This window comes from Rhizophagus irregularis, chromosome 17 (genome assembly GCF_026210795.1).
Source record: "Rhizophagus irregularis chromosome 17, complete sequence".
Lineage (NCBI taxonomy): Eukaryota > Fungi > Glomeromycota > Glomeromycetes > Glomerales > Glomeraceae > Rhizophagus > Rhizophagus irregularis.
Window position 1 is genome coordinate 4,082,801 of NC_089445.1, and position 17,307 is coordinate 4,100,107.

General features: G+C 28.7%; 4 protein-coding genes across 4 annotated transcripts; 2 read left to right on the plus strand and 2 right to left on the minus strand.

Annotated features, from left to right (window-relative positions):
* Positions 1–1,375: 1,375 nt before the first annotated feature.
* On the plus strand, positions 1,376–4,477 carry OCT59_009582 (uncharacterized protein; the record flags this gene model as incomplete). Its single annotated transcript, XM_066133675.1, has 5 exons — positions 1,376–3,461; positions 3,552–3,652; positions 3,734–3,843; positions 3,952–4,243; positions 4,331–4,477. 5 exons carry the CDS (start codon positions 1,376–1,378, stop codon positions 4,475–4,477), a joined length of 2,736 nt encoding a protein of 911 aa, XP_066000093.1.
* Positions 4,478–6,868: 2,391 nt separating this feature from the next.
* On the plus strand, positions 6,869–9,970 carry OCT59_009583 (uncharacterized protein; the record flags this gene model as incomplete). The annotated part of the gene is made up of 5 exons (XM_066133676.1): positions 6,869–8,951; positions 9,038–9,138; positions 9,220–9,329; positions 9,434–9,725; positions 9,824–9,970. The coding sequence occupies 5 exons, from the start codon at positions 6,869–6,871 to the stop codon at positions 9,968–9,970; spliced, it is 2,733 nt and encodes a 910-aa protein (XP_066000094.1).
* A 1,604-nt stretch (positions 9,971–11,574) lies between these two features.
* OCT59_009584 (uncharacterized protein) lies at positions 11,575–14,103 on the minus strand (the record flags this gene model as incomplete). The annotated part of the gene is made up of 5 exons (XM_066133677.1): positions 11,575–11,993; positions 12,078–12,362; positions 12,420–13,356; positions 13,431–13,610; positions 13,918–14,103. 5 exons carry the CDS (start codon positions 14,101–14,103, stop codon positions 11,677–11,679), a joined length of 1,905 nt encoding a protein of 634 aa, XP_066000095.1. The 3' UTR covers positions 11,575–11,676.
* A 2,000-nt stretch (positions 14,104–16,103) lies between these two features.
* Positions 16,104–16,442, minus strand: OCT59_009585 (uncharacterized protein; the record flags this gene model as incomplete). The annotated part of the gene is made up of 1 exon (XM_066133678.1): positions 16,104–16,442. One exon carries the CDS (start codon positions 16,440–16,442, stop codon positions 16,104–16,106), a length of 339 nt encoding a protein of 112 aa, XP_066000096.1.
* Positions 16,443–17,307: the final 865 nt, after the last annotated feature.

Sequence of the window (17,307 nt, forward strand, 5' to 3'; positions counted from 1 at the left end):
TTTTAAATGTGCTTATTATTTTATATGATGTTTTAAGGATTTTATTTTCTTTTTTCTTTTTTGTCTTATTTTTTTCTTTTATTTTCTTTATCACGCACGAAATCAATCGCATGACAAGGCGAAAGCATTGTGTAGGATTTTGTGGGTTCTTACGTAATCAACGATATAAAAAATTCATTTTCTTTATTATGCGCAAAATTGGTCATGTGACAATAAAGAATGTTACCACCGATTTTAGACGATTGGATAGGCAGAAAAATAAATAAGGATCGGTTAACAATCGATAAAGTAATATGATGTTTACAGCAAAATTCAAAATATACGGGACACTTGAGAAATTTGATTGTCGGGTTACTCGGCAGTAGGTTATTTATTAGGAAAGTATAAATAACACGTGACATGAGTATAATAGTAGTATATCAGATTATATAATAACCTACTGCCGAGTAACCCGGCTACCCGACAACCCGATAATTAAATTTCTCAAGTGTCCCGTATATTTTGAATTTTGCTGTAATAACAAATGATAAGGTAATTTAGAATGTATATATGAAAATAGTGTAATAAATAGGGATGTTAAATATGCTTAAGTAGCTCGGAAGTAGTTTATTGAAAATTGTATCATTTTCTCTTATGGGTATGGTATATAAATGGACGTGAATTTATGATGTAATGCCGACCAGTATTTTATTAGATTTTAATTCTGACCATTTACCGATCGGATAATTTTGTCCAGTTTGCAGTAAGCCACTTCCAATCTATCTTAGCCACCCATTATCTAAGCCTCTGATATCCGTCTATATGTCCAATAAAATAAACTATAAACTATATAAAAAAAAATAAACTATAGATATAACCTAAAACTAAAAATAACCTATATGATAAACAAACAAACAACAAATAATTTCTTATTTAGTAGTATCGGATTTTTTTCGGAAAAGGCACATATTTTGCATATGAATTTATAATATAATTTTAGTTTATTGCATCTAATGATTCAATTTTAAAAACTAATTAAGATCTATAATAAATTTTTTGATTCACAGTTTTGACATTTATCTTTTTTATTAATTAAAAATTTTTAAAAATTGTATTAAAAATTTCTGAAACCTAATATTTATTATTTAATATCTTAAACGATATAAAGGTTTTCAATAACTGAATAGATAATCATTTTAGGAATTTTCCAAATTTGGTAATTTCCCGGACTGAAATTAGTTAATATCCGCGCCACTTTTGACCGGTTTTTACTTTTTACCGGGTTTTTCTTACATACATCTATGTCTAACTATCACTTATTTAATATTATAAATATAAGTGAATTGCGCACAAAATAATTTTTTTTTTTAAAAAAAAAAACCATTTTTTATAAAAAATGCGGATACTCAATTCAGCGAAAACAAAATTTTTATTAATTTTTGTGATCATATTATATTCATATACATTATACACAACAGCAGTAATAAGAGAATTTTCACATAAAGAAGAAATAGATCATGGAAAAGTATTACCTCGTATATGGGTTTCAAAAGCATATGATGATGGTATAATGGTAATAAGAATAATTAGAAAAAATGCAACAACATCAATTAATAATTATCTTTGTTTCTATGAAATGTTTTCATTAAGAATTATTAATCTTGACGGAACAGTGGTAGAAAAGAATTTAAAGTTAGATATTCAACCACTTAATTATTGTGTTTTTCAAATGATCAGTGGTGGTAAATGGATGGAATTTTTGAAATATTTTTTAATCAGAAAGAATCAAATTTTAATTACTTATTATAATGCAACAGATGTTAATGATCCTTCTACATATGTCGAATGGGGAATGGTAATGGATTTTGATGGTAATATATCAAGTCGATCATCTATTGGAAAACCATTTATTGATAATAATTTACAATTAGCTATACCGAATTATCAAATAGTACTTAATATTAATAGAGAAAAAGGATTTATGAGATATGCTAGAAATCAAAATAACAATTTGGATTGGAAACAATTTAGAATTGAACCTAATGGAGCAATTACAGAGTTAACTTCTGGAGAATTTGTTTTTTATGGTGAAGAAGGTGTATCAGTTGTAGTTATACATACAGTTGATGAAGGTTACGCTATTGTTTTCTCAAATAATACTTTAAATGCAACTAACCCATTATCACCAAAAGGTCAAGTTTCCATTTTACCTATTGGGTATAATCAAAATCCTAGTCCCTCTTTATTAATTTATCAAACTACTGCTCCAAATTTAATTTTTACTTTTTTGTTTTGCAATATCGCATTTTTTGAAGTTGGCCATGTTTGTATTTTAACTATTTTACAATTAGATCCTACTGGAACTTTGCCACCTGAATCTTTTTATATTAAAATTAATTTCTTAACTTCTGGTTCTGTTTTATCTTTTCAATCTCAAGTTTTACCTAACGTAAATCCAAATCCAAATTTGGTTTGGATTGTAAATAGTTTAACATTTGGTGGTTTCATTTTAACAAAATTTGTTCCTACTAGTCCAAATCAATTTTTTATTTATGGATTTTTAATTGATGGATATAATTCTGCTCTTATTAAGTGGGAATTTCCCGAACCTGAACCTATAGGAATAAAAGGTGTATATCAAATATTATATAATAATACTCTCTTAGTTTCTCAATTAGAAACAGATAATTCTTGGCGATTTCAAGTAATTGATTTACCAAAATTTAATGGAAATAAGGATAAAGGTTATTTTAATTTCGATAATTTCAACGTGGAATCAACTGATCCTGCCATTAATTCTACGATAAGTCCAGATATACAAAATGTTAAAATTAATTTTTATGATCCAGTAGAATTATCTGATGGTAATTTAACTATTTATCAATTAATTGATAATCAACCTTATTTACGTCAATACATTACTAAATCATCATGTACGTTAAGTATTGATGGTAAAACCATTATTGCAAAAATATTAGATAGTACTTTTAGTGTATCTGGTGGAATTTATTATATTAAGATGGACAATAATTTTGTTAGAGATAAGACATATAAAGAATTTCTATTAGGTATAAGAGATAATATTTGGAATTTTAATGTAAAACAAAAGGAAGTTCCTTTTGCACCTTCAATGAACGGTTTATTACGTTTGACTCCTGAAGGTACAAAATATTTTGATAGTTTACCTCAGGAACAACGATCCAATTTCTTTAATATTTTATTAAATGATTTATCTAATGCTATTCCCGTATCTCGTTCACGACTTACTAGTAATGAAAAAACTCAATTAGATCTTAGTAGTGTAAATGAAAAACAGTATTTAATTTCTATTGGTGTTGAAGAAACTAGGGTTGATAATGATATAAGTGTTGCGACCGTTGTTAATAATACTAATACTATGGTTAAAAGTAAAGATCTAACTCTAATTAATAATGGCCAGGCATCTAAATACTTGGACCAATCATATGGTTTCATTCCTACACGTAAGTATCATATGAGAAAAAAGTTTTATATCTTTAATTTATATATGCTAATTTTATTAATTATACATATATTTTTTTATATATAATAAGTGGATTTTTGGGAAACATATAAGTACAAATTATTAGCCATATTATTAATTATTGGACTTTTGATTATTTTATTCTTTTTGGCTCGAAGAAGGAATAGCAATGTAAATTATCTTAAAGACTTTGATTTTATAATCACATTAAATTATATAAATAAATATATTGATATAATTTTTCTTTTTTAGGGTAATAATATTGCTATTTTACAACTTGGTTTAATTATTTTTGATTTGGTTATTGATATTACTTTTGTAAACAATAATGCTAAAGACGTTCCTGTTCTTTATTATCCAAGGTATGATAGTTTTGTAATTTTCATTTACTCCTTATTCATTAATTTATGTAATTGTACTATAATTACTGATTTTATTTGTTTCATTTTTTTTTTCATTTTTTTTGAAAGTATTGTATTTGTAACAGTACCAATAGGAATAAATACTATATTAGCTTTTTATCTTATAACACAAGAAAATAAAAGACCAGAATTTCTTGAATGGTTTACGGCCCATGGAAAAGTTGCAAGCATATTTACTATATTAGCTAGTACTGATATTGAAGCATTAAGTATTTTACATTCAAATTTAGCTGGGTTTTCATCTTTTAACGCTCCTTTTTCTGATGATGCTAAATCAAAAATATTTTGGGGTGCTTGTTTAAACATTTTTATTGAAGATATTCCTCAAGTAATCATTCAGGTAGGAACGTTTTTTTAATCAATAATATTATTTTAAAAGTTATACTAATAATATATTTCATTTTTTTTCTCTTTATATTAATTATAGATTTTATATAAACTTTATACTGTATCTTATGATATTATTCCCTTACTTACATTAATTTCTTCAGTTGTAAATTTAACAATAAATATAATAGGTAGATTATATCAAGCAACAATCCATTTAAGAAATTCAAAACATTCACAAGTCTAATGATAATGATATGAATGATTTGGATATATCTATTAATATTTTAATTCAAATAGAAACATTATTTAAATAAATTAAAAATTTTTATCTGAATTATTCAATTTAGATAAAAATCTGAAATATATTTGGATAAAAATAAGATAATATATATAAAATTAACTTTTATAAATTGATCTTAATAAATAAAATATATAATATTTATTTGATTAAATTGATGACATTATTTAATTAAAATTACAATATTTATTTAATTAAATAAAATTTATTTAAGTTAAATTAAATTATAATTTTATCTATGCTTAAATATTCGCAAATAATAATATTTTTTTTTTAATGAAATTACTGTGTTGCATTTGTTTTTTTTAACTTTATAGTGTTATTTCAGTACTTTAGCCAAATGACATAGGTCTAGAAAGCTTAAGTAAAGTTGGGATTACTGTGCCGCGCGCGGTTTTTTTTTCATTTTACACTTTACAGCGTACTTTTGTTAAATAAAATAAACCTTTGGGGGTTAGATAAAGTCATTTAGCAGGTATAGAATTACTCAGATATTAAATTTTATCAAGTCAGCTTGAATATTAATGGAGTAATTAGTAATTTTTATAATGGTGTATTTGAAAATTATTTTAATTTTAATAATAGTGTAAAGTGCCAAAAAGTTCTCTTTTAAATGTGCTTATTTTAAAAATAGTAAAATAATTTTATTCTTCTTCTTTTGTCTAATTTTTTTCTTTTATTTTCTTTATCACGCACGAAATCAATCGCATGACAAGGCGAAAGCATTGTGTAGTTCCGAACCTAAAACATCATTTTCTTGTTCATTGGCATCGGATTTACTAGTAAATTTCAATTTCAGGACAGATTATTATGTGGGTCTTTATGTATATTCCGGCCCTAAAATAACATTTTTATATTGATTTGGCATCAATTGCAGGATTTATTATGTGGGTTCTTACGTAATCAACGATATAAAAAAATTCATTTTCTGCAAAATTGGTCACGTGACAATAAAGAAAGTGTTAGTGTGTTGCCACCGATTTTAGACGATTGGATAGGTAGCAGAAAAATAAATAAGGATCGGTTAACAATCGATAAAATAATATGATGTTTAATAACAAATGGTAAGGTAATTTAGAATGTATGTATGAAAATAGTGGACAATAAGTAGCTATGCCGACCAGTATTTTATTAGATTTTAATTCTGACCAAAAGTACATCATAATGCTGGTACGGTGACCATCACCACTGGTGAACTTTAGCAATACTCTTCTCTTATTAAAATATTAGTATATAACTGATATATTGTTAGTTGTTAGGAACCGGGTTCGAAATCGGTTCGGTTCTAAAGTAATTTGAAGCAATTACACATTTTGGATATCATTTTTTCTTTATTGACAATTAATTAAATTTATTGGCATCAATTTTTTAGGTAAAGTTACTTATTGTAGTAAAGTAATTCGACTCATCTGTATTTAATAATTTCAAAAATTGTTCAAATCCTTCCGAACTACTACTAACATCCTTAGTTATGAATCATATAAAAATAAGCAAACAATGTATAGCGAAAGGTCAATAAATGATAATGAACAATGCGATAAAATAAGATAGATATTTATTATGAGAAATCGGAAACAATCAAACAAATCGGCAGGGTTTATTTATTCACAAATAAAATATAATATTATTGCCTCTATCGACGCTTTGTAATATTCGTATATCTATTTCTATATTAAATAAAACCAATTTTGCCACCCGGCTGGGCAAATTTACCGATCGGACAATTTTGTCCAGTTACAGTAAGCCACTTCTTAGCCACCCATTATCTAAGCCTTTGATATCCGTCTATATGTCCAATAAAATAAACTATAAACTATGTAAAAAAATAAACTATAGATATAACCTAAAACTAAAATAACCTATATGCTAAACAAACAAACAACAAATATATATATTTATATATTTCTGTGACAAAAGTATTGCGTAATCAAAACCAATTTCTTATTTAGCAGTATCGGATTTTTTTTCGGAAAAGGTACATATTCTGCATATGAATTTATAATATAATTTTAGTTTATTGCATCTAATGATTCAATTTTAAAAACTAATTAAGATCTATAATAAATTTTTTGATTAATTAAAAATTTCTGAAACCTAATATTTATTATTTAATACCTTAAAGTTTTTCAATAACTGAATAGATAATCAATCATTTTAGGAATTTTCCAAATTTGGTAATTTCCCGGACTGAAATTAGTTAATATCCGCGCCACTTTTGACCGGTTTTTACTTTTTACCGGGTTTTTCTTACATACATCTATGTCTAACTATCACTTATTTAATATTATAAATATAAGTGAATTGCGCACAAAATAATTTTTTTTTTTTAAAAAAAAAATGAGGATACTCAATTCAGCGAAAACAAAATTTTTATTAATTTTTGTGAACATATTATGTTCATATATATTCTACACAACAGCAGTAATAAGAGAATTTTCACATAAAGAAGAAATAGATCATGGAAAAGTATTACCTTGTATATGGGATTCAAAAGCATATGATGATGGTACAATGGTAATAAGAATAATTAGAAAAAATGCAACATCAATTAATAATTATCTTTGTTTCTATGAAATGTTTTCATTAAGAATTATTAATCTTGACGGAACAGTGGTAGAAAAGAATTTAAAGTTAGATATTCAACCACTTAATTATTGTGTTTTTCAAATGATCAGTGGTGGTGTATGGATGGAATTTTTGAGATATTTTTTAATCAAAAAGGATCAAATTTTAATTACTTATTATAATGCAACAGATGTTAATGATCCTTCTACATATGTCGAATGGGGAATGGTAATGGATTTTGATGGTAATATAGCAAGTCGATCATCTATTGGAAACCCATTTATTGATAATAATTTACAATTAGCTATACCGTTACGGAATTATCAAATAGTACTTAATATTAATAGAGAAAAAGGATTTATGAGATATGTTAGAAATAATAAAACAAACCATGTGGACTGGAAACAATTTAGAATTGAACCTGATGGAGCAATTACAGAGTTAACTTCTGGAGGACTTGTTCTTTATGGTGAAGTAGGTGTATTTATAGGTATACATACAATTGATGAAAGTTACGCTTTTATTTTCTCAAATAGTACTTTAAATGCAACTAACCCATTATCACCAAAAGGTCAAGTATCCATTTTACCTATTGGGTATAATCAAAATCCTAGTTCCTCTTTATTAATTTATCAAACTACTACTCCAAATTTAGTTTTTACTTTTTTGTTTTGCGATATCGCATTTTTGGAAGTTGGCCATGTTTGTATTTTAACTGTTATCATACAAGAGGATGTTACTATGACATCTGGACCTTTATATTATATTAAAATTAATTTCTTATCTTCTGGTTCTGTTTTATCTTTTCAATCTCAAGTTAATGATTTGACTTTACCTGTCGAAAATCCAAATGTGGATTGGAGTGTAAATAGTTTAATATTTGGTGGTTACCTTTTAACAGGTACTATCCCTACTCCTACTAGGCCAAATATTTGTGGATATTTATTTAATGATTATAATTCTGCTCCTATTCCTTGGGAATTTCCCGAACGTGAACCTATAGGAATAAGAGGTGTATATCAAATATTACATAATAATACTCTTTTAGTTTCTCAATTGGAAACAGATAATTCTTGGCGATTTCAAGTAATTGATTTACCAAAAGTTGTTGGAAATAAGGATAAAGGTTATTTTAATGTCAAAGTGGAATCAACTTATCCTGCCATTAATTCTACAATAAGACCAGATATACAAAATGTTAAAATTAATTTTTATGATCCAATAGAATTATCTGATGGTAATTTAACTATTTATCAATTAATTGATAATCAACCTTATTTACGTCAATACATTACTAAATCATCATGTACGGTAAGTATTGATGGTAAAACCGTTATTGCAAAAATATTAGATAGTACTTTTAGTGTATTTGGTGGAATTTATTATATTAAGATGGACAATAATTTTGTTAGAGATAAGACATATAAAGAATCTCTATTAGGTATAAGAGATAATATTTGGAATTTTAATGTAAAACAAAAAGAAGTTCCTTTTGCTCATTCAATGAACGGTTTATTACGTTTGACTCCTGAAGGTACAAAATATTTTGATAGTTTACCTCAGGAAAACCGATCCAATTTCTTTAATAATTTATTAAATGATTTAGCTGATGTTATTCCTGTACCTCGTTCACGTCTTACTAGTGATGAAAAAACTCAATTAGACCTTAATGTAAATGAAAAACAGTATTTAATTTCTATTGGCGTTGAAGAAACTAGAGTTGATAATGATTATTTAAGTGTTGAGACCGTTGTTAATGATATTAATACTATGGTTAAAAGTAAAGATTTAACTTCAATTAATAATGGTCAGGCATCTAAGTACTTGGACCAATCATATGGTTTCATTCCTACACGTGAGTTTCATATGAGCAAAAAGTTTTATTTATATACGCTAATTTTATTAATTATACATATATATATTTTTTTAATATAATAATAGTGGATTTATGGAAAACATATGAGTACAAATTATTAGGCATATTTTTAATTATTGGACTTTTGATTGTTTTATTCTTTATTGCTCGAAGAAGGAATAGCAATGTAAATTATCTTAAAAAGACTTTGATTTTATAATCACATTAAATTATAATAAATATATTGATATAATTTTTCTTTTTTTAGGGTAATAATATTGCTATATTACAACTTGGTTTAATTATTTTTGATTTGGTTATTGATATTACTTTTATAAATATTAATGCTAAAGACGTTCCTGTTCTTTATTTTCCAAGGTATGATAATTTTGTAATTTTCATTTACTCTTTATTCATTAAATTATATAATTGTATAATTATCGATCTTATTTGTTTCCTTTTTTTCTTTTTTTTTTTGAAAGTATTGTATTTGTAACAGTACCAATAGGAATAAATACCATATTAGCTTTTTATCTTATAACACAAGAAAATAAAAGACAACAATTTCTTGAATGGTTTATGGCTCATAGAAAAGTTGCAAGCATATTTACTATATTAGCTAGTACTGATATTGAAGCATTAAGTATTTTATATTCAAATTTAGCTGGTTTTTCATCTTTTAACGCTCCTTTTTCTGATGATGCTAAATCAAAAATATTTTGGGGTGCTTGTTTAAACATTTTTATTGAAGATATTCCTCAAGTAATCATTCAGGTAGGAATTTTTTTTTAATCAATAATATTATTTAATATTATTTTAAAAGTTTTACTAATAATCTATTTCTTTTTTTTTCTCTTTATATTAATTATAAGATTTTATATAAACATTATACTATAACTTATGATATTATTCCTTTACTTACATTAATTTCTTCAGTTGTAAATTTAACAATAAATATAATAGGTAGATTATATCAAGTAACAATCCATTTAAGAAATTCAAAACATTCACAAGCCTAATGATAATGATATGAATGATTTGGATATATCTATTAGTATTTTGATTCAAATAGAAACATTATTAAAAAAATTATCCAATTTTTATCTGAATTATTCAGTTTAGATAAAAATCTGAAATATATCTGGATAAAAATAAGATATTATATATAAAAATTACCTTTTATAAATTGATCTTAATAAGTAAATATATAATATTTATTTGATTAAATTGATGACATTATTTAATTAACATTACAATATTAAAATTTATTTAAGCTAAATTAAATTATAATTTTATCTGGTATTATTATGAATTATGCTATAAGTTTTTTTAAAATTTGAAATTTTTTTTAGCATTTATATATAATAAATGTATTATAAAATAAAATAGTTGTTTATAACTCTTTAATCTAATTGCCCACAAGTAATGAGTTTTAATGGGTTATCCGGCACCCAATAATCCAAACATCGGCCGAAGGGATAGACAGTACGGACGTAGGATACTAATCTCATTTGGTATACTGGATGAGAGGCCCAGAGTAGGCACTAAGAGCCTTTACATAATCTTAGTCAATAGCGGTTATCCCACAACACTAATCGGTCGCAGGGCTAAACCTTACGAGCGTAGGATACCGTTTGATCCTTCTTTCTAGATGAAATTACTTAACTTATAAGCTGTTAGAGAATGAACGCGAAGGAACGCGAGAAGATAGCAATTACGAAAAAAAAAAATTTATCGAATCGTGGTTATATTATAAAATCGATCTTGTATGACTGTATCACCTGATTTATTACATAATTCACGACGACCATAGCGTCGCCTCCAAAAAATGGTAGCCGGATTATTTTGCCGGTTCTTTAGTGTTAGGGTTAGGATTAGGGTTAGGATTAGGGTAAGGGGATTAGGATTAGGATTAGGGTAAGGGATTAGGGTTAGGAATTCGTCACATAATGTCACACCCTAACGTTTCTTTAATTTTATAATTATTCTGAGGACTTAGAAAATTTTTTATACGTAAAGTACTAAATGTCACGTATTATTTATCACCTCTCAATAATATATGTAACCCGGCAAATTAGAACCGGCTACCATTTTTTGGAGGCGACGCTAGGGTGGTTCATAATTCACATTTCCGATCTCACATGCACGTGGTTAAAAAATAAAGCTTGAAAGTGAACAAACAAAAATATTCGATGTACATGTATTATTATACAAATTACAAAGGTGCGGATTTATTCTATTATAGCAATTTAATATTGTGGCATGTGATATTCTTGAACAAATCATCGTGAAAACTCTGCTATCTCATCATTTTAGCCGATTCGGTATAGTGAAAAATTTGGTATAATGCGGTAAAAATATAGACTAAATCGACAATATATATATAAATTCTAACCGCAATTTTTTTTTATTACAACTTACTCTAAAAATAATGACTGCGGTTATACACAATCACATGATACAGTGGCGTACTTACTGCTCAGAAAAAAATAAAATCTCGGCAAGAATTTTCCCGATATCGTACTGCACACATGACGATAACATATTCATTTAGAAGACGATATAGGAATTCAAAATCACGCACGTGAACAATTGTTCACTTTCGCCAAGGATCAAAAATATGTTCATTATAAAAGTAACACAATTATAATTTATTCTTATTTATTGTTTCAGAAAAAATAATAATACATGTAATAAATATACTGGTTGCTGAAAATTTTATCAATTATTTAAAACGTCCATACCAGAATGGACAGCTTCTGTGGCAGTCTCGCGTTCTGCTGACAAGCTTGTTGAATTTTGGTGTGGCAAGGGTATCCCGTTTAAATTTTGCGTTTTTTGATGGTAAACTAGGATTGCGAATCTTATCATAAAATGTGTCAAATGATTTTATAAAAACTTCCCTTATACCTAAAAATATTTCTATATCATCGACAAAGGATAGCATCTCTTTTAACGATACTGGAACAGTAGTTTGTCCAATATGGACCATAACATACATCCCATTAACAAGATTAGTCGCATAAAAGTCGACCGTATGGTCTATATAATGAAGTGTCAAAAACGTGATTAAAAAGAAATAAAAGAAATTCATAGGCAAAAAACACTTTATGTTGATTGTCTTACCGACACATTGGAAACCAATTACATTGATTTCAGCACCCCTGTCTATAGCAAAATCCACACAGTCTTTCATGAATACACCAAGTCGAATCAGATCATTACAGTTTTTATAAACATTTGCTTTTTGAGCCGGGGGGCTGACCTCTCCTATAACAGTATCAGCAACCGTTTGAAGTTGGTGTATAACCGAAACAACAAAGTCTGGTTGTTTTGTCCTTCCTTCGAATTTCCTCAACTTACTCTCATCCAATGCCGTATTTGGCCATTGAACAATATGTTTATCTGGGTCTTAAAAAATGTCTTTCATAATGTAGTCTAAATGATTAGTAATAAGCGACGTTTCACTGGGTTCGTTTCTTATTTTATCAGCGGGTAGTGTCTCTAATCCTTTTAATATAACAGAGCCGAAGTTCTTCTTCAAATTTCGATTGTTTACAAGCTCTGCAGAAAGCCAATCTATTGCATCATCACGCGAATTTTTATTTGCTTTTTTGATGGCTTTCCTAAATTTTGATTCGGATTCAGAATCCAATACTTGCTGTGTTGGAATGAGTTCTTGATGAATCTGATCAAGTAAAGGCGATCCAAAAGAATCAATCATGAGTGTTGAATGTGAATTAGGTGAGAGCATTAAAATTGATGATAAAGACAATATTTCGTGAACATTAGTTTCGACGAATAAACCCTTATCCCTTGCAAGCTTCAACGATTGATTTTGATAATATCGGAACAGCGAGGACACATTAATATCTCCCATATAAAAATCGTCAACTGAATTTTCATCTTTGAAAGTTAATCCTTGTGGAATGTCATCAATTGATAGAATGAAATCGCTTTCCTCCAGGAAAGGATTATCAATGTCAACATGTATTTTATTTTGACGTTCGGTTACCCTAGGAAGTTCAACCGTCAAATTTTTTTTCATTGGGCATGGTGTAGTGTACCTGGTATCTTGATCTGAAATATCATCAAATAAAGTGGTGCTAGGAAGTTTAACCATCGAATTTTTTTTCATTGGGCATGGTGTAGTGTACCCGGTATCTTGATCTGAAATATCATCAAATAAAGTGGTGCCAGGAAGTTCAACCGTTGAATTTTTTTTCATTGGGCATGGTGTAGTGTACCCGATATCTTGATCCGAAATATCACCAAATAAAGTGGTGCCAGACAACTCAGTACAATTATCAACATTTTCAAATGGTTGGTTTTGAGTTTCATGTGTGATGCGTGGAAAGTAATGTTCCATTTTGGTACGCTTCGTTTTCATTTGTACATAATCGCTCTAAAACATTAAAAAACGATATGATTACTAATTCTCAACTTCTGGATAAAAGTAAGAGTATATATAATATATACTTTATCTTGATTCTCTTCGTTTCCTCTCTTTTGCCCATTATTAACAAAATTTCCACCACTAATGCTCCCAGACAAAGTGGTTCCCGAAAACGTTGAATTTTGAAAGACGATTGGAAGTCCTTTACTTGAATAACGATCCTTTTCCCATTTTCTTGCCGAGTAATAATCTGGTCGAGGCTCCTAGAAAAGGATGATTAGTGATATTCTTAATTAACATGTTTTCGATTTCCTGCTGGTTTTCATCTCATCCCATCTGGTCAGCAAAAAGCCTTGAACGCCAGATAACCAAGGAAGCTATCTGTCGCCCAGTGGGTCCAGTACTGGGTCAGCAAAAAGCCTTGAACACCAGATAACCAAGAAAGCTATCTGTTGCCCCAGTGCTAGTTTGTGGCTCAGCAAAAAGCCTTGAATGATCAAGAACCAAAAAAGCCCTTGTCACGCCACTAACTTCCTACTCGTTGTATATTTCATAAAAATTTTTACTTGCCTTCCTATATCTATCGAGAAGCAGACTTGCTTTTTCCTGTCTCTTGCCTTCTTCTGAGTTAATGATCTCAAGACTTTTAAGGTATTCGTCTATACATTTGTCGAATGGATTCGTACTATACTCGTTCAAAAATCCCAAAAGATTCCATTCCGAGTATTTGCGTTCGAAGTATTCGTGCGTCCGCATGTTGAAAGAAATTCTGTATGTATTTATAAATAATATGTAAGCCACAAAAGAAGAACGAGATACCTTGGGAAAACCTTTTTTAATCAATCCGATCCGAATGTGCTAAATTTCCATAAAGGGACATTGACTCATCATGAAATCATGTGTGCGCAGTGGTGTTGTCAAATGACACTGAAATGACATTAAAATGACATCAAATGATATTAAATGACATCGATTTTACTAGAGAAATTGATAAATGTCATTTGAAAAATGGGCAAATGACATGGCAATTTAACAACAGCGGGACAAATTGTAGTGTCGATCACAGAGATCCCAGCATCAAGTTATTTCTGGTTACAGTACGAATTCCCGAAGGCCGAAATCCCGAATGGACGTTTTCCCGAAAACTTGGGCGGAGTTATCGTAATGCTGGCCAAGTTTTCGGGAAAACGTCCATTCGGGATTTCGGCCTTCGGGATAATGTCCGACAAGGCCCATATTTTACGTATTAAAGATTTTTCGATCCTTTATCGCCTGGCACGTGAACTCGATTAGATAAATTTTTTGGTACTGCACCCAATCTTACGCGTGATGATGATCAAAGATTTTCTCGGCAAAGATCCAAATAACAAGAAGAGTAATATTTCCATTTTATTTTAGAACATCTAGAGGCGGTAAAATCTATTAACATTGTGATGGCATGTCTCAAGAAGCTAGCCGAGCAATAATCTGTTCTACCTTATTATTACTTCGCTGAATATACGAGTTCGTTTGATCAAGGATATTAACGATGTAAATATTGGTAAGTTTGATTAGATTTTACTAGTTCATTTGATTTTTGCTTATATTTGCGCAAGGCAGATAAAAGGACTCACTAACTGCCTTGCCTTCTTTTTATATGATTTTTCAGGGAATTATGATGGCATCACGGAAAATCAGATCAACTCAAAGATATAATAAAAGCCTCGATCGCTAACCATATGGATCGTGCCCCTTGGATCAACAAAGGGTCTCTTTTTAGTTTGAGAATATTACGCGTCTGCAAGATGTTGCGATTAAATTTTTCTTACGCCGCACGGCAATCATCTCAACAATAATTTTCCCGAATATTATAGAATATCATACTGCAACATCTATTGGGATGCAAATACAATCTCTCAATCCCCACAACCATACTATGCGGAATATTATCATGTAAATATATTGTGCTTAATGCACCTTTGCTTTATTGATTGTAAATAAAAAGTACATTTTGAATCTTAGATCATGATACAACTTCGCTTGATACAATGATACATTGATACATGATACATGATAAAGTCTTATTACGTCTATTCTATCCACCTCCCGATACTTTCATTGTACCATCACCCTAACCTAATAGTCCGTTTCATTTGTTTGCATTCGTGATTAGTAACGAGATCCTTGGAATGGAAACTAGGTAAGTCCTGATGACAAAAAAAGTGCTAAAATCTTATGTCGCACAGCCCTACCCTTTGATCGCAAAAAATCTCTAATTTGATAGTTTTAACCAAGCTATGAACAGAGCGAATAACATTTTCCTGATATCGTACTGCGCATTTCAGGTGATCGATTTCACATATCCAGATATTCAGGAGTCAATATTTTATTAGTCTTAGACATTGCCAAGTCAATTTAAATTAGGTAATAGCTGTCATAAATTAGCCCTGTAAATAAAAAAATAAAATATCATATAATGAAGCATAAGCAAATATAGTAATGTAAAACAATGATTATGCTCACATTTAATAAAGTAAGATCCGGCTTTATATATACCTTCTAAACTTTCCTCGTTAACATGCTCTAACTTGCATAATGGGCATATTTTCTCGTTAGTAATTTCATAATAATCAAAAATTTTCACTACTAAATTCCCTATATAAAGTATATTGGTTCAATGTTTTGTTGCGAAAATAGGTGCGGTCATAAATTGGCTTATTCCTAGGAATTGGTGGACGAGATGCCGGAACCCGGCTTACATACATAAAAATTGCGAATTACTCCACTGCATGATACAGAAAATTATTATTTGGGGAAAGGGGAGGGTAGACAAAAATATGAATCATATCTTCATCGGGATTCTCAGGGAAATAAACAGAAATTAGATTTTCTGGTTGCATACGTCTTCTTTGTATACTGGTAGGATAAATTTGCTGAAGATGAAAGTTATGAGGACGGAGATGGGGTGCTAATATGGCTCTAACTCTATCCGCAATAGCAGAGACATAGTCGTTCTTGGAAACCTCGATCACAAAAATTACATTTCTATTCTGACTATTACGGAAGCGGAGGTTTAGGCTGATAATATCGTTATTGTCATTTTCAGTGATTGCCATCTTGCTTTCCTAAATACAAGACCCATAGTGAGATAAAAACTCGCTCTCATAGTTTTTATAAAAAATATTCATCGCGCAATGAAAATAAAAATTAAATTATTTTCAGAGAATTTTTTTTCCAAGATATTATCACTTCAGCATTCAAGTAACTAATAAGCAATAGGTAAATAACTTTATTTTCCTGAAAACATTTATTCACGAAAAGGTAAGTAAAAAAAAAGATTAATGTATTATAAACGACTGAGGTAAATTTAATAAAAATCAGCTAATTCAGAAATTTATCTAGAAAAGATTTCTTTATGTATTTAGTATAAAAACAATAAAATAACCAATAATTTTTCGGTGAAATGTCCATTCGGCGAAATATCCATTCGATAAAATGGCTTCGGAGAAACGGAATTCGGAGAAATGGGGTTTCGGTAAAATGGTATTTCGGCAAAACGTTCTTTCGGCGAAATATCCCTTCGGTGAAATATTCCTTCAGTGAAATGGACTTCGGTGAGAAGTCCAGATACCCATAAAACTACCTACCTAGAACATAAATAGTCCTTCGCTACATTCCAGACTAATAATAATAATGTAAATTATACTTTGTTGTTTTTGAATTTATTTTTAGTTTTTTTAAGAATACCTAAATTTAAAATAAATTAATAATTGTTTTTAAATTTACTAAAAAATAAATTAGTAATTGTTTTAAAAATAATGATTTTGCTTTATTACTTTTGAGAAGACCACATAATTTTAAATCATTTTTCTTCTTGTCACTTGAATCGTTTATGTTTAACATGATATTTTCTTTATTATTTGAATTACCGAAAACAATCAAGTAAAACGATAAAAATTATTGATGTTGTTATATATAATT